Below are 22,865 nucleotides of genomic sequence, written 5' to 3' on the forward strand. Positions count from 1 at the left end.
ATGCACTGTACACTGGTCACCACACAAAATCAGTTCAGAAATTCCAGTTGGTACAGAATGCTGCAACTTGGCTATTATCTGGAGCAAGATAGAGCATGCGTATTATTCTCATCCTCCAGTCACTCCATTGGCTGCCCATCAGTTACTGGACTCAGTTTAAACTATTGACTATCATGTACAAAGCCCTTCATAATCTGGGACCTTCATGTCTTCAAGACGTGCCAACTCCAGGGTCCTTTGGAGCCACCATGATTGGGACAGGAGATGCTGTGAGGGCCGCAGGGCCCAGGAGCTGGCACTGTTGCCGCAGAGGTCAGAGGCTCCCAATGGCAGCTGTTCTTGTGCACATGCTCAGAAAGGTCCATTTGGAGGGGGACATTAAAGACTAGATACTTAGTATTGGATCCAGCCAGTTTCAATCAGCCAGTTTCCTTTCATCCTACTTTTTCAGTAGCACATGATTTTTGTACTTTTAGATCCCATGATACTGAGCATAGCCTTTTTTATGATCAGAGGACTGCTTCTTCCTTCTTACTGCCAGAAAAACTGGTTGGATCTAAACCCTAGTCTTGAAAACTACGTGTGATTTTTCTGAATAGAGTCTTTTTGAAGCATACTTGGCTTCTCCAAGACTTACAAGGAATGTCTCAAGCCATGGATGTTCCAACAACAATAATTGTTTGGTTCCTCTTAAGGGCATTTCCAGCCAACAGAACATCCTGTTGTCTGCTTAAATGACCCTTTTCTTCCAAACAAGCCTTTTTGATGTCTGATTCAGAGTAGTATTTGCCTTGGCAAATGGGTAAGAGTTGAGTTTCATTTGGGCTCACTTCCTTTTTTATTATTGTTTTTAAAAAGGAGCAGAATGAAAAAAATGTCTATTTTGACCAAAATGAACTTCTCGTTCAGCATGCCACCCATGGGCACACCACCAGCTGGTGGACCTAGATTTGTTTGTACACCTGATACAGTAATTTATTGCCTCTGGAAATTTTAATTAAACTGTTTTCATCTATGTAAGCTGGGCAACTGGATCAACATTGGATAGGATGTGGAACTCTACCATTATACTGGGCCAGGGCCAGTATAATTATGATACAATTGAAGGATTGCCAACTCTAGGTTGTGAAGTTCCTGGAGATGTGTGGGTGTGGGTGGTTAATGGGCCAGCAGGGTTTGAATTGGGGAGGGACATCAGTGGGATATGATGCCATACAGTCGTGCCCCCCCCCCCCCCCAGCAGCCATTTTCTTTAGGAGAACTAATCTCTGCTGTCTGGAGATAATTTCTAATTCTGAGAGGTCTTGCCTAGAAGTTGGCAACTGTATAAAGGTCATGAATACTGGTGCATGTTTGTGAAAATGTGGCAAATAATAGACGAATGCTGGTTCATCCATGTCAGGACAGGTGGCCATTTAAAGAACGACATTGTCTCAACAATACAGGGGATGGTTTAACACACAGCTGAGAGACAGCATACCATTGAGCAAAGCCTGTGGCTACAATATCCAAGTTTCCATGCCTGTGTAAGCAAGACAGAAAGTTATGTAAGCGTAGATGTCTTTTGTGTACACAAGCCTGAAAGAGATATTAATCACTGAACAGATGAATCATCTTAAATGTTAATAGCTGTTAATATTTTTAAAGCCTTGCTTACATGTTGGTGCATTTGTATTACAACCTGAGTAAGTGTAAAGGGGTGTCCAGCGTGCGAGCTTTGCAAAGTACTCCAAACTAAAATAAGACAAACTTGGAAAACTAAACTGTTGTTTATTTGAAATTAAACTCTTGCACTGTGCCCAGCTAGGGTTTCTTTAAATTCTCTCTTGCGACACGACAGTTAACAGTGCAATCCTAGCCAGAACTGCAGCCTTCTAAATCCATTGAAGTTCTATGGGCTAGGAAATGTGTACCTCTATTTAGCATTACCGTTATGCTTGCTTCAGGGTTATACCACTGTGGAGCTAAGGAACATCCAGCCACTGGTGTCTTTGCCCTCTCTGCCAGCAGGGGTGCCCATTATGCCGGAGGAGAGGGCAAATGCATTAATGCAGCCCAGCACTGCTCCATTTGCCCCCACCCCCACCCCCACCCACCCCAAATCTGAATTGAGCTGCCCATCTAATTTTCAATATTAACAATTCGTGGTTTTTACCAAGTCAGCTCCTGATCTTGTTTTAGCAGAGAGAAGAGAGTTTTTCTATCTTCTGCTTCCAATTATGTAAGCTATTTGATGTCTGTTCTGGCCATCTAGTGATGTCCATGCATACAGTCTTGTGTTTGGTTGCTTGAAACATGTGCTTTGCAATGAACAAATTGCCCCCACAAACTGCTAAGTCACTCTCCTGCTTCATTTCATACTCCTAGCCCAAATCTGCTGGCAATGTTTGATTCTGTGTAGGGGTGAGCCCGCGAACCCGGCAGAACCGTAGAAGGAGCGCCAGGCATGCCGGTGCCGGCTACGGCCTTCCGGGCGCACACGCTCCCCCAACTCCCGCTCCCCCCATGAGTCACGGGTCATGAACTGCCTGACTCGCGGTCACCAGGTGTCCCATACAAAGGGACACAAAGGCTCCTGCCCTCAGGTGAAGATTAGACCCAGACATGGATGCTTCCTCCCGCACGTAGCAGCCCGATGAGATCATGCATCACATGATGATCTCCCGCTCTCCCGATCTCCCGACCTCCCGTTCTCCCGCCTGCCTGACCCCTTTTACACGCCCCCATTGAAACCCTAATAAAAGGTGTGAGGGGCAAGCGCACGGCAGAGTTGCCAGGATCACGGGATCCCGCACTTCCTGCTCGCTGGCTCTCTCCACCAGATGAAATCTCTGCATGTCGTCTCTTCCCTGGGACCTCGTGGGTACGACTACAAGCTGGTGCCGAAACCCGGGAATCCTCGAACCTCCGCCATGACTTACCGTCGCCTGGGAAAGGGCTTCTCGGTACCGATCGTCCGCTGGATCGGCGCATCCAGGGACCCACCCCCTTGGTACCGACCATCCGCTGGATCGGTGCATCCAGGGATCTGCGTTCTCGGACACTCTCTCGTCTGATCGAACCACCGGTAAGCATGGGCGCTTGTAAAAGCACGGCTTTTGACAAGCACGTTAGCGAACTGAAAGCGCTAGCGAAACGCGGCAGGGTCTCCGTAAAGAGAGGGGAGCTGTGCGAATTGGTTGAGGAGATTGATAGGCAATGTCCATGGTACCCAGAAAGGGGGACATTCAATCTTAAGGACTGGGAAAACATCGGGCGCACTCTGCACAGAGAGCCTCGCGCGCCGATGTCGCTGCTACTGACGTGGAGACAGTGTTATGTCGCCATCAGCCTGCAGGTCCATGGTGTCTTTGCCATGGATCTCCCTCCTTTTGATCTTTCACCTACAATTTCAAGCCCGGAATTTTCTCTATCCTCTAAACAGGACGCCTGTCCTACTCCAGTTTCACTTGCTTTCTCCTCTCATTCAAACTCTCCCGCTCGTGCTCTCGTGGCCAGGCCGCCTCCTCCTCTTGCTCCGCCTTCTGCTCCGCTTCCCCCTCCCGTTTCTGAAGCCACCGCACCTCCGTCAATGCCACGTAATGGCGCGAGTTTCAAAACTCTAGCAGAGCGTATTACCCACGATCTGCAGAGGAAGGAAACCCTGACGGAAGACGATGCCGACCTCCTCGCCGTCTGCCCAGCCCACTACACTGACCACGTGGGGGAGGACGGCGCCGTCCAACGGGTCGTTGAGTATCGCCCCATAGGCTATAACGTTCTCACTGAGCTCCGCAAGGCGATACGGGACGTGGGGATCACCAGCCCCTATGTGAGAGGCATGCTGGAAGCCGTCATGCGGAATCACATAATGGTTCCGGAGGACTGGAAAACCACTTTCCACATGCTCTTGAACCCTGCGCAATTTGTTGTTTGGGAAAGCGAATACCGCCAACAATGCATAAGCAGAGGAGCAGCCTCTGGCGGCGCCTATACCGCCGCGCAGCTCTATGGCTGCGAAGGCTTCGCCCTTCCCTACGCGCAGATCGTCCTGCCGGAGGCCACCCTTAAGGTTGCCTCTGACTGCGCCTACAAGGCGTTCGTAAGAGTGCCCGCTGCCGGACAGCCAACCCAGAGCTTTTCCAACGTTCGGCAGAAGCCTCAGGAGCTGGCCGACATGCTTAAGGCTTGCCAGGATATCGGATCTTCTGCCCATCCGGCCAGCCTCCTAGCCGCAGCACTCTCCATCACCCGGGGACAGCCCCAAGACGAGTGCTTCAACTGCGGCAAGCGGGGACTCTTCCGGAGGGATTGTAGGTCGCCCGGTGGGGGGGCTTACAACCCCGACGGAGGGGGGTTCTCCCCTGGGAGACGAAGGCCCCCAGGGAAGCCCCGGACCAAATGCCCCCGATGCCGGGAGGGCTTCCACTGGAGAAGCGAGTGCCCATCGGGAAACTCTTACCCGGGCCTCTCCCCAGCCCAGGACCAAGGAGGAGAATACTAAATCAGCCCCGAGAACCAAGGCCCGAACCCAAGCCACCTCCTCCCAGCGGTATCTCCCTCTCCTGCACCCAGCCTCTTTCCCTCAAGTTTCCCAATGAGATCCTCGTTGCTCCGACCCAGTACAGCGATCCCATCCCCCCAGAGGCCGTCGGGTTGATCTTGCCCAAAGCCTCCGCCGCTGAGCAGGGACTGTTCGTCGTTCTGGGAGTCATTGACTCTACACACCAAGGAGCCGTTCACATTCAGGTGTGGACAAACATCCCGCAGGAGTTGCCCAGTGGAACCAGCTGTGCACAGCTGATCCTCCTGCCCCACATGCTGCCTGCCGCCGATTCAATAAAGGCCACGAGCCCAGATCGCCATCAGGGCACAGCCGGCACCACCGTGGCGGCGGTGGAGATGCCCATCGGCAGCTCCCGCCCGTACCTGGAGCTCACTTTAGAGGGGTGTCCATTCAGGGGACTTGTGGACACCGGCGCCGACGTAACCGTCATCAGAGCAGCCGAGTGGCCTGATCAGTGGCCGACCGAGACTTGCCCGCGCATTTGGGGGGTGGGGGGGAAGCAGACCACGAGACGGAGCACCCGCCCGCTCACAGTCCGCAGTCCAGGGCTTGAGCGACAGCTCACAGTCCGCCCCATCATTTTGGACATCCATGTTAACTTGTGGGGAAGGGATCTCATGAGTCAAGTAAAGACGACTCTAGTTTGGGATGGATAAATCCACCCCCGCCATGGCCGCTACCCAGAAGAAGAACAGATAGCAGCTGGCCACGTTGAGATCCCCACCCCCCAGCTTTGACTGTGTTTCCTACCTCCACCCCAGAGCCCTCGCTCTGGAACACCCTCTCTCTTTCCCTCACTTGTTCTATTTTTTCAAACAGCAAAGGCGGGAGGGCCAATTGGCTGACTGGCCCTCCCTGGATTAAAATCTGGGCCCGTCCTGGTACCGCAGCTCTGCCAGGACAGGCCCCAGGTTAAAAGCAAGGAAGATGCTGCCGCACCAAATTCACTCACAAACCGGTTTGGGCGCCTTGAGTGATCATGGCTTAGAGCACCATCATCACTTCTAAATACCCATATTGTTTTCCGGTTTTCTGACTTATTTCGGCACCTTAGCCGAAACCGCCCCTTAAGGAGTGGTTTCGGCGGGCGGCATTTCCCCAAGATACTCGAATTCGACCCCAAATTCTGAACGCCATGCCTGCCTCAACCTCTGCGATCACGGTAAGTATATCTGCCCCAGGGTGGAACCTCCCCCAGTCCTTTGTCCCAAAGACCAACTCCCAAATGTGTGATTGTCTTGCTCTCCTGACGCATCCCCTCCTCTGAACACACCCCCAAAGTCCTTTTGTCCTACAAATTAGATATGCATACCCACAATCCCTTGACGGTCCACTCGCCCCCCCTCTTTTGGGGGGCTCGGACCGTCGCTCTGACGCAGCCTGATGACGTCTTTGAAGCCAACTCTCCATAGGAGTTGTCTGCCCTTCATACCTCCTGTCCTATGTCCAAACAAACTAAAGAAGGGGAGTAGGTGGGGCCTCCATGGCCTGCCCCCTGCAGAATTGAAAGCAGAATTGAAATAAAACTGCTCTCAGGCCCACTCCCACCTGAGCCAAGACCAAGCTTGGCAGGGCCCGGCCCCCTCATAACCTGGGGAAGGGGGTATGCTTCAATCCCTCTCCCTACAGGTCCCCAGTGGATTCCAGCTTCGCCATGTCCAGCCAACCCATGGAATGGCACCAGAAGGAAACCAACCCGATCCCGGAGATGGAGCGGATCTCCTTGGAAGATCCGGTCCTGCGACCCCGACGGAACCGCCGCCAGCGCCAGAATGGCCTGAGGACCCAGATGACTTGGGGAAACATCAAGGCAACGACCGGCCGGGCTTGAGAGCTGCTGCAACAACAAGGCTGCCCCGAGACACCCGAGGGTCTCTGCACTGCCATCTTTGCGATCATCACTGCAAACTCCGCAGTCACCATCATCTGCCTGCTCTGCTGCCTCTTGCTGGTGACGCTCGGTCACCCCCTTTTGGAGATCAACCAAGTCAACATCTGGGAGCGGTTTGCTGCCTCTGCCAACGTCTCATCCTTCTGCCTGGGCCAGTATCTCGGAGTGGGAAGCTTACTAAGCTCCTGCCTACTCCCTGTCTGCAAGGCCCCTGGAGATTTCCTGGAAGAGTCGGGCCTGAGTCCTTTCATGAATGCCTCGTCCATCCGGTACTCCATGAGCGCCGATTGGGGACCTGTTGTTCAAACCCTCCCCGCTGGCGCTCTCTCTCTCATCACCCAAACCGTCGCCAACCACAAGTCCAACACTTGCGCCTGCATTGCTAACGTGGCGGGACAGGAAACTGGCTCGAGCCCAGTCACCGGCTCGGCCAACTGGAACTGCATGCATGTTGAGGACATTCCCCCCATATATGGGAACATCCTCCTCCCTAAAGGCTGGTTCTGGACTTGCGGGGAGAGAACCTTCAACTACATTCCCGCTCGCCTTTCTGCCGGAACTCTTTGTTGCCTTAGCCGTCTTACCATCGTCCTGCCTCAGGCTCCACCCCGGGAGCCCAAACGCCGTCGCCGCTCCGCTCTTTCCCTCGACCCTTCCTGCCGGAGCGATGCGGTCGCTCTTTCCGAAGCCGAGTATGTTTCCCTCGTGACCTCCCTGGTGGGAGTCCCCGGACTCGCCACATATAACGCTAAGACTATTGGCCGGCTGGCCTGTGCCCTTGCAAAGTCCATTAATTCCACCTCCACCGCTCTGGATTCTCTGGCCTCCGAGCAACAAGAACTTCGTCAAGCGACTTTAGATAATCGTGCCGCTATTGATTATTTGTCACTACTGCATCACCAAGGTTGTGAGAATGTACATAATATGTGTTGTTTTAATCTCTCTGATAATTCCCATTTGATTCATGTGAAAGTTCGTGAGTTACAAGATGTTGTATCTAATCTGAAATACGATGTGTTGCCTCACTGGTGGTCAGCCCTTTGGAGCTGGCTGCCGGGGGGATGGTTAAGTACTATTGTACAATTCTTCATTGGTTTGATTGTATGCTTTGTTGTTGGATCTTGCCTTGTTCAGTGTGTATCTGCCTTTGCCTGTAACATTTGTAAGAAACCCCTTGACTTTCCCCTACGACGCAACCAGGTTCTCATGCTGCACAAACAGCTCAGCCAGCTTGAGCAAGTCCCTGGGGAGGCAAGCATCCCCCTAAATTGCCCCGACTGATTCGGCTTCCTTCCTAAAATATAAGAAACGGGGAGATGTAGGGGTGAGCCCGCGAACCCGGCAGAACAGTAGAAGGAGCGCCAGGCATGCCGGTGCCGGCTACGGCCTTCTGGGCGCACACGCTCCCCCAACCCCCGCTCCCCCCATGAGTCACGGGTCATGAACTGCCTGACTCGCGGTCACCAGGTGTCCCATACAAAGGGACACAAAGGCTCCTGCCCTCAGGTGAAGATTAGACCCAGACATGGATGCTTCCTCCCGCACGTAGCAGCCCGATGAGATCATGCATCACATGATGATCTCCCGCTCTCCCGCTCTCCCGACCTCCCGTTCTCCCGCCTGCCTGACCCCTTTTACATGCCCCCATTGAAACCCTAATAAAAGGTGTGAGGGGCAAGCGCACGGCAGAGTTGCCAGGATCACGGGATCCCGCACTTCCTGCTCGCTGGCTCTCTCCACCAGATGAAATCTCTGCATGTCGTCTCTTCCCTGGGACCTCGTGGGTACGACTACAATTCTGCTTTATTTCCTACTTTTGCATTCCACTCACTTATGATTATCAGCATATATTTAGGTGTGTGATCAATTTCTTCCTGGACACTTGCATAAAATTTCTCATCAGTATCTGTAGTTGGACATAAACTTGAATGATGGTTATGTCAATCGGCTTTCCTGAAGTCTGATGGATATTATTTGGTCAGGCTTTGCCTTGTAGCTCCTGACAGCCTGTACTACATCTCGCTTCTCTATTAAAGCAGCTCCACTTCTGCTGTTACTTCCCCAATAACTGAGTGCCTTTCAGCCTGGCGGGTACTATCTTCCAGCACTATATCTTTTTTTCATTTTGGATTGCCACATCATAGGAATTTTGAGGTAAGTGTAGGTCAGAAGTGGTTTACCATTGCCTTCTTCTGCATAGTACAAACCAGGGTTAGCTGATCCTCTGAAATGCCAGCCACAGATGCAGGCGAAACATCAGGAGAAAATGCTATTAGAACACGGCCATGCAGCCCGGAAACCACACAACCAAGAGTAACACCAACAACCACACAAGAAGAGTAAGGGGGGGGGGGTTCTTGGGTTTGAAAAAAAAACCCCATTCATGTCCGAAGCTCCGCCCACCCATTTGTGGGTTTTTTAACATTTTAGTGCTTTTTCGGTTTTTGGCCTGCAGGGGGCGCATTGTTTGGGCTAGCAGCACCAAACTTTCAGGGATTATTTGGGGGACTCTCCCGATGACACTACCCGGGTTTGGTGAGGTTTGGTTCAGGGGATCCAAAGTTATGGACTCCCAAAGGGGGTGCCCCATCCTCCATTGTTTCCAATGGGAGCTAATAGAAGATGGGGGCTACATTTTGAGGGTCCATAACGTTGGACCCCTGAGCCAAACTTCACCAAACCTGGGATGTATTATCAGGAGAGTCTCTTATTGATACCACCCAGGTTTTGTGAAGTTTGGTTCAGGGGGTCCAAAGCTATGGACTCCCAAAGGGAGAGCCCCATCCTCCATTGCTTTCAATGGAAGCTAATAGATGAAGTCTACATCTTTGAGGGTCCATAACTTTGGACATCCTGAACCAAACTTCACCAAACCTGGGATGTACTATCAGGAGAGTCTCTTATTGATACCACCTGGGTTTTGTGAAGTTTGGTCCAGGGAGTCCAAAGCTATGGACTCCCAAAGGGGGTGCCCCCATCCCCCATTGTTTCCAATGGGAGCTAATAGGAGATGGGGCTACACCTTTGAGGGTCCATAACTTTGGACCCCCTGAACCAAACTTCACCAAACCTGGGTGTTATCATTAGGAGAGACTCCTAAAGATACCCTGAAAGTTTGGTGCTTCTAGCTTAACAATTGCACCCCTAACAGCAGGCACCCCACAAATTTCCCCAGATTCTCCTTTTAAATCCACCCCCTTCGGCATGGATTTAAAGGGAGAATCTGAGGTCCTCAGTTTAGAAGAAGAAGAGTTTGGATTTATATCCCCCCCTTTCTCTCCTGCAGGAGACTCAAAGGGGCTTACAATCTCCTTGCCCTTGCTCCCTCACAACAAACACCCTGTGAGGTGGGTGGGGCTGAGAGAGCTCCGAAAAGCTGTGACTAGCCCAAGGTCACCCAGCTGGCGTGTGTGGGAGTGCATAGGCTAATCTGAATTCCCCAGATAAGCCTCCACAGCTCAAGTGGCAGGGCAGGGAATCAAACTCCAGATTAGAATGCACCTGCTCTTAACCACTACGCCACATTGAAAGTGATGCTGTTTCAGGGTGGGGGATAATCCACCCCAGAACAGCATCACTTTCAATGTTGTTTAACTAGGGATCCCAGATTCTCCCTTTAAGGTGGATCTAAAAGGAGAATTTGGGCTCTCTAGTTTAAACACCATTGAAAGTGATGCTGTTTGGGGGTGGATTCCAGCATCACAGCGGCTGCCTGGAGGGGGGGGGGGGCGCAAAACTCAGATTTTGCACCAGGCTCCATTTTCCCTCTATGCCTCTGCCCAGAGGGGAGGGGCAGGGCAGGGGAGTCTGCCATCCCTGACCTCGAAGAGCTGCTTTTATGAGTGCTAGGCCAGGGGCGGGGCTTGGGGAGGTGTGGCCATGCCCTAGGGGCGGGTGGGGGTGTGGCCCCACCCCTGAACCCCCCCCCATAAAAAATCTATACCTACGTCCCTGCACACAACACCCCATAGACTATTTCCTTTGGAGCCTGATCTGGATACAAAAATCATGAATTGGACTGGGAAAAGAACACACAGAGGTGGATTTCGCATGGCAGATTTATAAATGAGTTGCAATTGTTATGAATGAGTTCATTTTTCATTTGGAAAAAGGGAAAATGAGTTCATTTTCATTGATGGCAACTAGCTATAAATATGCTGTGTGGAATCCGCTTGCGAGAGAACAAACCTTGCATGCTTTTCCTTCCCACTGTTGACCCAACAGCCACTCCTGAGAACCTGACACCTCCAGAGATGGCATGTGAGGCAGCATGGGGCCTGCAACAGGCAGGTGGGATAGGCAGACATTTCTCCCCTCTTCTGTGATCTTTTGGCTCTGACCTCCTGGTTTGCAAGGAGCAGGTTATTTCAGCACAGGCCATAGCTACTTACCCCTGCTAAGTGTCTAGTGAATTTGGGGCATAGTTCTAGTCTATTGGTTTGATCTGAAATTATTTGATGTCTTAAAATGTGGGTCTCAAAGGGGCAGAAAGACCCAGCCGTGTCAACTTGACAGTCGCTAAGACTGTGGCAAGTCTGTTGAGTTTCTGTCTCTGTCTTTCTCTTGCTGGTTCTTGCTGCAGCTACTGCAAGATCCTTCCCCCACTTCTCCTGGTTTCCTTTTTTTAATGTGCCCCTCACACAGTATCTTATTAATATTTATTGCAACTTTAAACAATAAAATTAAAAAGCTGGCCACGTGGTGCTCAGAAGACTCCGGTAGTTTATCTGGAACATAATGCCATATTAAGAGAGAACACAATGCCATTTATCCTCACACCTGGGGGAATGCATTTCACAGCTGTAATTGCTACAGTATAATTCTTATTAATGTTGTGCTATAATTTATATTAATTCCAGAGGGCTAATAAATGTATTAAGACTTGTCAACATATTATTTTATGCTGTTTATGATCTCAAGAAATTTGCTCTTAAAGAGTTTTATTGTTTAAAGGAAAAGCCTTAAAACCTACTTTAGCAGGGGAGTTAATTAAAAAAAGGGTTTAGTTATCCCCCCGCACAAACACAGACACTGTTTCACTTCTTTGTCAGTGAACTATCTTTTTCCATCAATATTTAGAAGGAAGCTTTAGAAAATAGTTTATGAATTAGCAGCAATTATGCAGGCACTGTAGTTCTGCTGGTCTTATCAAATATCAGCTGCCATGAGAAACATTTTTATAATAATTAAAACTCTGGGTCCACTGGCAAATGAACCAGGAGAGAAACAGATGAGACAGAAAACATGAAAGGTAGTAATAAACATAAATGTGCCATTATAGTAACTTCTGATTTTACTCTTCTGCTCTGTTTTCCCAGGTAGTGAATATGATGAAGAAGAAGTAGATTATGAAGATTCAGACAGTGATGAATCCTGGACCACAGAAAGTGCCATCAGCTCTGAAGCTATCCTAAGTTCCATGTGTATGAATGGAGGGGATGAAAAACCTTTTGCTTGCCCTGTTCCTGGGTGTAAAAAGCGATATAAGGTGAGTGTATTATTTTGGGGCACTTCTTCAAAGTCTGGTCTTAATTTAGGAACTACTTCTTCTGTCGATAAGTAATTCATTTGTGGATTTCATTGCCACTACACATAATGATGGTCTCAAGGTTACCTGGTTTTAAAAAGGGAGGAGAGTTGTGCATGGTGGATATGTCTATCAATGGCTACTTAGTCATGGTGACTAAAGAGAACCTCCAAGTTTAGAGCAGTGAAACTATGAGTGCCAGTGCAGAGCTAAAAATGATTTAGTCTCCATAGCCTGCTTTCTAGGACTTTTAGGGACATTTGGTTGACTACTGTATGAAACAGGACATTGGACCAAATGGACCATTGGCATAATACAACATGGCTGTGTTTATGGTTATGTACCTTTAAAGCCAGAGATTTTGAGTCCCAGTCCTTAGAATGTGAAACTAGACACATGAAAATGCCAAACACACTGAGAAACATAAGGTTCGTCTTCAAACTCCAATTTTTTTCTGCAAGAAGAGAAGACAATGAGGGCATCATGCTCCACTCATTGTGGTGCAAGAAGAAGAGCTGATTTTTATACCCTGCTTTTCTCTAAAGGAGTCTCATAGTAGAATCAAAGAATCAAGAAGGAGAATCAAAAGAAGGAATTCACCAGAAGGAGGTGTATACCAGGGATAGGGATCTTTGAGCAGCCCTGACCACAGCCAGAACAGACCTACTGTTCTGAAGGGCTTCCTATCTATTGAGGTCATTTGGCTGATGTGTGATCCTTCTCTCTGCCACCTGCTTTTTCCCTTTTGGCACCCTTGTGTGACCTCACCAAGCATCTCCCTCAGAGAAGCTTTTTGTCCTTGCCTGCCAGAGACTTTGCAGTGTATGAAGCAGAGAAAGCATGAGGTGAGATTACTGGTTGCAGTTTCTTCACCTCTTGGCTAGCTAGTGGCCATTTGGCCACCTCAAGAAGAAAAAGAAGAGTTTGAATTTATATCCCTCCTTTCTCTCCTGTAGGAGACTCAAAGGAGCTTACAATCTCCTTGCCCTTCCCCCCTCACAACAAACACCCTGTGAGGTAGGTGGGGCTGAGAGAGCTCTGAGAAGCTGTGACTAGCCCAAGGTCACCCAGCTGGCGTGTGTGGGAGTGTACAGGCTAATCTGAATTCCCCAGATAAGCCTCCACAACTCAAGCGGCAGAGCTGGGAATCAAACCCGGTTCCTCCAGATCAGAGTGCACCTGTTCTTAGCCACTGCTCTTAGCCACTACGCCACTGCTGCTCTCTTACCAGCCTATCTCTTCCTGTGAAAAAGCACCACCAGAGTTCGGAAGTCGAGAGATGAAAAATGTTTTCCCCTCAACTGATCCAGGACCTACACAGCTGGCACTGTACTCACCATGGATCCTCCATCAACTGGAATTGCTTCCAGACTAAAGATGTGAGGGGGCAACCATGCTGCCCAGCAGCTGTAGGCACCCACACAACCACCTCCTTTGAGGAGCTTGGGGCAGATACGCCGAGTCTAGGGAAAACAAGAAGAGATAGCAAAAGGAGAAGGGAGCTGAGATTGCAGGACCTTGGGTTGCTCCTCCAGCTCTTCATCTTGCACCACCTCTGGTCTCTCCTTCTGTCTCCTTTGGACAGTTTTCTACAAAATACTACTTCCCGTTTTGCCAGCTCATGGATTTATTTCTGTCTCACCTCCAATAGTCATTGTTCTCTTGCCTCAAGTCCCTTTGTGCACCCCACCGTGCCTTTTGCTTTGAGGCTTCTGGGTACTGTATTCTCTTTGTTTCTTCTACCAGGAAACTGAGTTTATCCATGTGTCCAGGTCAGAATGGGTGGGAAAGGGAGCCAGCCTGAAAACAACATGTAGCTCTGGGGTGAAATAGGAACTTTGAAATCCAACAGATGCTATGAAGAAATGGGCATTTCCCCCTTTCATGCCCATAATGAGTTTCTAAAAATTGTCATTGCTTAGCCTGGTCAATGAGAGGGGCTGGCTACAAGTAACCTGTGGCTGGTCAGCAGCAGCTGGAAGAAAGAAATGTATTTTAATGGTAGACCATTTTATCATATGAAGGCTCTTCCAGTTTCAGGGGTCTAGGTTTTAAACTGAAAAATATGTGTGTGTGTACCTGGCCTTTCCTAAAGGCCAATATGACATTTTTATATGCTGCGATGCATTTGTTATATGTTATCCCCACCCCATTCAAAGTTCTGGGAGAACAGACATAACACAAAGGAGTCCTGAAGGAAACACCAGAAATAAACTTCATGCTCTTTCCTCTTGCGGAGTTGCAAAACCAGCTTTAATATATTACAGTGTGAGTAGCCTTGTGTTTAGACATATAGCCCAGTGCCGGATGTTTTCCTTAAGTATTTTATAATTATAGTCCCAATTTCACAGTCCCATTATACAAGGTAGCTTTTACTGCCTGACCCTTTTACCAGTTTTACTCAAGTGTATCCCTCCTCTTTCTACAGAATGTTAATGGCATAAAATACCATGCCAAGAATGGTCACAGGACACAGATCCGTGTGCGGAAGCCATTCAAATGTCGTTGTGGAAAGAGTTACAAGACAGCTCAGGGTCTGCGGCACCATACAATCAATTTCCACCCACCAGTGTCAGCTGAGATTATCAGGAAGATGCAGCAATAACTGGTTGGTCACAAATGTGCCAAGGAATCCTCACCAGCAGTTGCTGATTTTGAAGACAACCACCTCCTCTTGGGGAAGCACTGAGCAATCCCTTTAAAAAGTTAAATGCATGCTTTACCATTTTTTTCTGTAATTTTGGAATGATGTTATCTTTGTAGAGTTATTGTTTTTGTACATTTGCACATGTAATCATCATGCCCATATACATTACTTTGCTATCAGGTGCTAAAAGCTACAGATTCTTCAAAGTATCTCTCCTGCCCCTCCCCACCCACCCCAGAAGAAGAAAATTAGGGGATAGTGTGTATTTTATCTGTTTTTCAGTGTTAAATGAGGAAGAGGAGGGGAGAGGAAGAAAACTTGGCACTGAGATAACTTTTAAGATTGTAATGCAGTTGAGGTTCAGTGCATCCCTTCTCATGTGCTTGCAAAACCAAAACAATCCCCCCATTATCCACCTGGTTAATATGCCTTACGTAATAGAGATCTGTGGAATAGCAAGGTTTTAAGTATTGAAATTATAAATAAGAGAATGTTTAACATATGCTAAAAATATTTTCATACTCAGATAACATACATAAAAAGTGTGCTTGCTGTATTTTATATTATCTTGCAATTTTTTTTCTCCTCTGAAACGTCTTGCCATTTGAATTAGCCGAATAATCACTCTAGCAGTAGAATTCTACTTCTGTGTGTACAGGTGTTATACAATGTTAAAGACCCATCATACTCCTGAGGAGCAAATTGCTGTGGTCCCATTATTGCTCCCCAGTTATCTACTACTAAAAGACACTTGGAAATGAAGTGCAAATCTAGCGTGAAAGAAATTATCTTCATCTTAGATGGAGGTCTTAAAGCACTTTGTAGTTCTCTATTGCCAACAAATTTAAATGTTTTATGCGTTGCCAATTCTTGCAACTGAGGTACTAGTGCGTGCCAGGCGTTGCAAATAAAAATTCTAGGCATGTTTTATGGAGGGTACACGATTTGTGTTGAGGGAGTTTCTAGTCCTATGTGTATTGTACCTTCAGATTTTTGTATGTATATATCTATATATCTATATTTTCTAACTTACCATAGGTTGTTGCATTCCACAAGTTTAGCATTAAAAGTTTCTTTCGGAACTATGAGACATCATGAGCCTTACTGAAATGAAGTGCTTCTTTAAGCAGGTACTCAAAAGATAGACCTGAGGTCAGAACTATCCTTGAGTTGTGTCTGGACCATACCTGAATGCTTCATTTATTTGATGCTCTCCTGCCTTCAGTCTTCTTCTATTGTGTAAGTGCTAGTCTTTAAGGTTAATAGTTTACAAAATATGCAAGAGTTACCTTAATAGAAACTGGGGAAGTCTCCTACCCAAGAAAACATTGCGTTTTACAAGTTATCCTCTTGTATTTTGTATTTATATATATATGAATATATAACCTATATAACTGACCTGGGAAATGCAAAAGTTTCCATTCTTTTGAAAATATATAAAGATTGAGGGGGCAACGATTCTCTGTGTTTTCTTTTCTGAACTGAATGCCTCATAATGAGGACTGAAGAAATTAAAAATAACACATCCTTTAATAAATCACCCTTGATCCATCTTACAAAAAATAAATTTTGTAGCACATGTGTCAGCATTGGTATCAAGAATGATCCAGACATAAGACTCTTATTGCTTCTACTTAAAGCCCATCTTCCAATATTTTGATTTCGGCATCGTTTTTTGCTTCCAGTGAAAAACTGCAGGCAAACTAAATCAATATTGTTGCATGTAAATCCATTTCCACTCTTAAAATCCAGTTTTTATTTACCTAGTCATTGTGACAGTATTAAGCAGGTAAAAATGGGACTATTTTGTTATACTGTGTATAGTGAATGTATTGTACTGTGTGTGAAAATGTGCTTTAAATTATATTTTTCCTATATTTTGTTGGGGACAAAGTTCATTAAGTTGTCACAAGAGGTTTGTTTTAGAACTGAGCACCACAAAGTGCAACAAAATTTCTTTCAATAAAAGCTGCTCATAAATGTAAATTGAATCATACTTAATAAAAATGGCCTCTGACCTAAGACAAATCTGGTTCCATTTCATTCTTTCAAACCTTTGGTTTGTAAATTGCATGCTATTCATTAACCCAGTGATATAGCAGATTCTGTTCAGTAACAGAAATGGCAAAATAGCAGCCTAAGATGCTTTTATACTCTGTTGCACATAAAGATAATAATAGATAGTATATTCTTCCACCACAGAACAAAGCATGCTGGGCCTTTGTTGTTGTAGTATGCCCTGCCTGTGTCCAAGTGCCTACTTAGCCCTGCTCCCCGATGCGTTTGAACATTTAAAAGTAATAACACATTTTGGCATAAATGCTCTTGTACCAAAGTTCCACATTCAATAATGCACAAAATAATGGTTTTAACCAGGGGTCCTCAAACTACGGCCTGGGGGCCAAATGAAGCACCCCGAAAACATTTATCCAGCCTGCCAGGTGTTTTTGCCACGCGCATCCACCTTCCTTTCAGGGGCTTCCTCTCGAGCAAGCATGCGTGCACTTGCAGCCTTGGAGACCTCGGTGCATGCAAATCTTTGCAAGGATCCTCTCAACAGCAAGCCCCATGGGAGGCTAGAGCTCTCTGTTCCTGGGGGGCTGCAATGCCGGGCACGCAGAAGGCAGCCCCCTGGCACGGCAACTCCTGCAACCAGCCGTCTTGAAGGCGGCAGGCGGGTACACCTACCAGGCGACCCTCGCCGACTGCAGCTGCAGCCGTGACTGGCTCTGCTCACTGTCATCGTGTGCCACTCCCCAGCCTCAGTCTTCCCGTCCAGCTTCAGTCTCCTCGTCTGCCATTTGCCAGTACACGAAGCGGGAAGGAAAGGCCCCTGCCACCGGCCTCTCCCCGTCTCACTCGCTTGGCTCGGACTGCTCGCATGACTTGGACCGGTCGTACAGGGGTTGCAAGTGAGCAGTCCAAGCCAAGCGAGCGAGCGAGACCGGGAGAGGCCGGTGGCAGGGGCCTTTCCTCCCTGCTTTGGAGCCAGATGGGACGACTGAGGCTGGGAGCAGAGCACGACGACAGTGAGCAGAGCCAGTAGTCACGGCTGCAGCTGCAGTCGGCAAGGGTCACCTGGTAGGTGTACCCGCCTGCCGCCTTCAAGGCACCTGGTTGCAGGAGTTGCCATGCCAAGGGGCTGCCTCCTGCGTGCCTGGCATTGCAGCCCCCCCGGAACAGAGGCCTCTCGCCTCCCGTGGGGCTTGCGGTTGAGAGGATCCTTACAAAGATTTGCATGCACCGAGGTCTCCAAGACTGCAAGTGCACACGCGCTTGCTCGAGAGGAAGCCCCTTGAAAGCGCACACGCGCGCAAAGGTGGGTGCGAGCTGGCACGGGAAAGATGTGTTAAAACGAACAACAGAGATTCCAATTGGGAACAAAGGGAGAGATGCCTGAGAGCGCATTGGATGCAATGGAGCCCAGGAATGCCAGTAGACTTGCATGGGCTTCATTGAAGTCTATACAGCACACAAAAGAAGATGCAGAACAAATTTGGAGAAGCCTGTTTTTTGCCTGGCATGACAGCACCCAGTGTGGAATGGTGGCCTCTGGGACCAGTCAGCTCAACTGCTGGGGGTCTGCAATGCCAGCCCCCAAAGGGAAACAAGAGACTGGCGTTAGTATCAGTGTTCTGGGACTGGAATGGCTTGTGCTTTCAAAGTAAGACTCTGCAAATCAGAAGGGCTTTGCCTAGGGCAGGGGGTCCCGACAGATACCATAATACTCATGATACCTTTTCTGGGACCCCCTCCCAATTTATTTAGAGAGTAAGCAGGACTGGGGGTGGGGTAGGGGTTGTCCTTGTATACTATTATATGTATTTTTTAACTGAGAATTCACAGAATTCATTTTTAAAGAAATAATCTTATTCACAGCTCAGGGATCTTGCCACTATTATGTGATCTTATGCATGATCACTTAGAAAAGAATACAGCCTGATCCTATGCAAAAACATGCATAGAAACATTTTTACTTGTTTTTTATTTTAAATATTGTATTTGTTCCCATTTTGTTTTTTTTTACTTCAAAATAAGATATGTGCAGTGTGCATAGGAATTTGTTCATAGTTTTTTTTTTAAGCTATAGTCCGGCGCTCCAACGGTCTGAGGGACAGTAAACTGGCCCCCTGTTTATAAAGTTTGAGGACCCCTGATTTTAACAAAGGTAGTAATTAACAATGAATAATTCCCAATTTGTTCAGGACTCTTTTCTAACACGGAAGCATGCAACTTTCTCAAACACTGCACCTCAACTATCATCTTTCTGTGGAACATGTATAACACGAATCTTGCAGCAGATCTGATACTCAGGGCTACATCCCAAGGCCCTGACAGCACTGTTACGGCAATAGTTTGGGAGAAAGTTATAAACATGGCTTATCGCTGCCAAGACTTCCACAGCTACCAATTAAGTTTGGCTTTTTCCTTGTGCCTGGCCTTTTACACCCCTCAGCTTAAAACGACCCAACTTGATGGTTCATCCGCATCTTCATGGGTGTTTTCCAGCTCTTGGACCTAAAAATATTGCTCAACCTCAGCTACAACCTTGTTGGAGATTGGCTTACAGAGATATGAGATGCAGTCTGTGATTCAGCTTCTTGTACACTGGCCAGTTCTACATGGCCTTTTAACCAACAATTGCTATGATTTGTTCACATGGTGTTAGAGCCAAAAGTTTTCCCTCCTAATGCTGGCATTTGCTTTTGAGGAAGGAGCCTGATATACCCAACAAAAAGAACTAAGTAGAATTTTAACAGAACTAAGTAGATACTAATCCCAAGCAGAGCATTCTAAAGCAAAGACGGTCCAGCACGTGGTGGGTGAAGTTACCATTCTATTTAGTTTTTGTTGTTGAAAAGGGTACAGTAAGGGAACATGACTCTTTCATCCCCATTTCCCTCCCCCCCCCACACACACACACAATCATTATAAGCCATCTCTAGGGGGCCGGCTTGGATGCTATCATGTGAGGTTAGATGGGTGGCAACCTTGGAGACGTGCCTGTGAAATACACAATTCACTCCCCAGGGATACACATCTGTCCCCCCTTTACCATTACCTTCCACTAGCAGGAACGTTTTGACCCTCTTTTCTGTTTCTTTTTCATTTTATAAATGTGTTCTTCAAGTAGCGTTCTGCCGAATCTGTTTTTGGTGCCCTGCACTTGGCTACGACAGAGTGGGGAAGACACAAGCCAGGTTCAACAGTTCATACAATAGGTTTATTACTTAGGAGAATTAAGACCCTAACTCGTACCTTGGGTCTGTCTAAATCAGAGGACTTGCTTGTCTTGAGCAGATTTGAAGCTGTAGACTGTGTCTTCTCTTGGCTGCTTTCAAGAAAGTCCACTGTGTGTTGCTTCCTTTTAGTTCTTTCAAACCAGTCTTTGTCTGGTTCTAACTACTGTTAACCTTAACTTGTGCTCTGTATATCACCGTAGACTACTATGGACCACCATATACGTCACGAATATTCCAGTCTCCAGCTACCCTTGGCACCTCACTCTGATTGGCTAGAGCTAAAACGGGATTGCTGGGTAAAGAAGGAAGACTGCCTCCTGGGAAAATGTCTTAAAGGGACAGGGGCTAACTAAAATTCCCTCCCTTAGAAGACTTTACAATGAACGTCACTAAATTCATGCTAACTATGGGGCAACTGACGCTTAATGGGGAAATAACAAAAGCCTCTGTGGGTGCATGGCAAGTAGGTCTTTAATGTTTTTTAACTGATCACTACTAAATAGGACGCAGTAAAGTAGAAAGTCAGGATAATGTTGTGTTAAAATCACAAAGGAAGTTTCTTGCACTAGAAGACACCTTGTCATCCAAACTACTGTCTTTAGAGAGAACCTGATGACAGCATAGCCAAACCATTACATTCCTGCCTTTTGGGGTATCTTCCTTCAGAACCACTGTGGCTTTTTATTCACTTAACAAAATTGCACCTCTAGCTGTCCACATGTGGCCCACTATTAAGTCACTGCACACATACAATCCCTTCAAGTCCTCAGTCTCTCCATGCTTCCTGGCTCGGTGGCAGGGGCAAGGCAGAGTACAAGCTCAGCAGATCCTTTTTGGAAGCAGAGAGAAAACAATGGCTTTACAGCAAATCTGACTGAAGAAGCGTTAATTACTGTTTCTTTTCCCCAGCCGTTTAGATCCTTCTTACCTTGGTCATGGTAAAAGCATCCAACGCTCTATGATGCTGAATGACTTCCCGTTCACCAGCAGGACCAGGCATACCTGAATGTATTTTTAATTGGTCTCTTTTCCCCTGGGAAGTTTTAATTACTATATCTGTTTGGCTGGAAAATGGGCTCAGGTTTTTTTTATCTTTTCATGATGACCATAAAAAGCATTTGATTCCAAAGGGGGAAATAAGCATAAATATCCTGTCTCTGCAAAGGAATACTAAGGCATGAGCACCACATAACAGCAAGAAGTTGCAAATAAACTCAATTACTTAAAACATTTCATCTGAACATTTCACCCAATCAGGGCCCTCAAAGCAGCAAACAATTAAGGCAATCATACATATGTATACAAAAAAAATTTAAAACATAATGCTGGGTCAGTAAGCGAATGCCAAGTCAACCAGAAGAGCCTGAATCTACCTAAAACCTAATGATACAGGGAAATATAAACATCTGCAAGGGTGAAGCAGGATTTGTGATAGCAATAAAACTTTTGCTGAATACAGCTTACTTCCAGATAGAAGGGAAACATTAAATTTGACCCCCCACCCCCATGTATTTTTGATTAGAGTATCAAGGCAAATTATAAAGACAGAAAATTCAAAAAAATCTCAAAGTTCAAGTAAAAGACCCTCCTGTTCAAGTAAAAAGACCAATTCTGCCCCATTCCTAAGCAGAAGTTCTGGAAAATCTTAGCCTTGATTTTATAGAACTTTATACATGCAAAAGGGTCTACTAATAAAGCCACACAGACAATATTTAGAGCTCGTTTTTAATTTTACTACTGTACAACAGATGAAAAGTGAATAATGTTATCCAAAAGAATCAAATTAAAGATTAACCCTCTAAAAATATAGTGTTTTAGATGCACACCACAAATATGATGGGGAGAAATGGGCAAATCAAAACGCAGATGATTCTAGAAACCTTAGTCCCTAGGAACATAACTTGCTGGGGGGGAGGGGGAGATGCATACGCATGGTAAAATCCAGAAGTACAAGTGAAGCCAAATTTTAGCAATTTTTAAACGTTTATTTTGTCATAGCTCCAAGTGCAGAAGTTTTAATAGGTAAATGTCTAGAGAACATGACACTTGCAGGAAGGGATAATATTTATGTGAACATTGGTATAAGGAAGTTTTGCAAGCATGTAAATCTCAACGTAACTAGATTCTGAAATAAATGTAAAAACTACTTCCATTTGATAAGTTATGCAACTGTCAGAATCAACAATTAGATGAAGGAATACACAAGATTACAGAAGAACCTTGGTTTATTATGGAATGAGAACATTAATTATACTCTTAAGTAGCACAAGCAAGAGTAAAATCACATCATTCTGTCAAACCTGCTATCCCTACCAAATAGACTTCAGATGTTTCTCTACAAATATGTCAGTTTCCTGTATTCTTCTACATTCTGTTAGCAAGGGAATAAATACTGAGATACCACAAAAGATTTGGGTGTATGCTAGCTGTAGGAAGGCTGACCCAATACTTGCTAACAGGCCAAAGGTTTACTTTGAATCAACTGCAATGCACAGGACTGGTTTACTGACAGTAGCCTTTAAATAAGAAGCTTGCCTTGAATTATAATAGCGGCTTGTTTGGAACTCGTTCATTTGAGCTCATTCTAAGCTAAATTGCCCACACCTAGTCAAAATTCAACACATTCTGATCAAAGTGTATTTGAACGTGTCTTTCAAAGGCTTGCTGGTCATAGTCAGGAGGGAACTGTTCGTTGCACATTGGACACACCTTCCAGTGACTCTCAACATGTTCTTCAAACTTTGTCTGGTTATAATTTGGAGGAAACATCAGTTCACAAAGTGGGCACTTCTTGCTGTGCGGGAAGCTTAGGAGATAAAAGAGGAAAGAGCAACCGATGAAAACAGACGGACAGTTGGGATACAAGCTCGATATGCCACTAACTTTCAATTTTTATTTACTAGCTGCATTTAAATTACACTCTGAATCAGAGTAAGGCCAGAGGCAACTCCGATCTTCTATGGGGTTGACCATATGCAAGCTCTGAAAATGTCAAGGACTTTTTCACATGT

At 46.7% G+C, this 22,865-nt stretch overlaps 2 protein-coding genes across 3 annotated transcripts in view; one reads left to right on the forward strand and one right to left on the reverse strand.

Moving 5' to 3' along the window:
- JAZF1 (JAZF zinc finger 1) overlaps positions 1-16,639 on the forward strand; it is a 169,801-nt gene extending 153,162 nt beyond the window's left edge. Inside the window, exons 4-5 of the mRNA XM_048511265.1 lie at positions 11,756-11,925; positions 14,393-16,639. Coding sequence (XP_048367222.1) covers positions 11,756-11,925; positions 14,393-14,569 — 347 coding nt within the window. The 3' untranslated portion in view covers positions 14,570-16,639. The remainder of the gene's footprint in view (positions 1-11,755; positions 11,926-14,392) is intronic.
- Positions 16,640-21,565: 4,926 nt separating this feature from the next.
- Positions 21,566-22,865, reverse strand: part of TAX1BP1 (Tax1 binding protein 1) — a 40,028-nt gene continuing 38,728 nt past the window's right edge. For both annotated transcript variants that reach the window (XM_048510880.1, XM_048510879.1), the window contains one exon: positions 21,566-22,660. In XM_048510880.1, coding sequence (XP_048366837.1) covers positions 22,459-22,660 — 202 coding nt within the window. In that variant the 3' untranslated portion in view covers positions 21,566-22,458. The remainder of the gene's footprint in view (positions 22,661-22,865) is intronic.

This window comes from Sphaerodactylus townsendi, linkage group LG11 (assembly GCF_021028975.2).
Source record: "Sphaerodactylus townsendi isolate TG3544 linkage group LG11, MPM_Stown_v2.3, whole genome shotgun sequence".
NCBI classification, from domain to species: domain Eukaryota; kingdom Metazoa; phylum Chordata; class Lepidosauria; order Squamata; family Sphaerodactylidae; genus Sphaerodactylus; species Sphaerodactylus townsendi.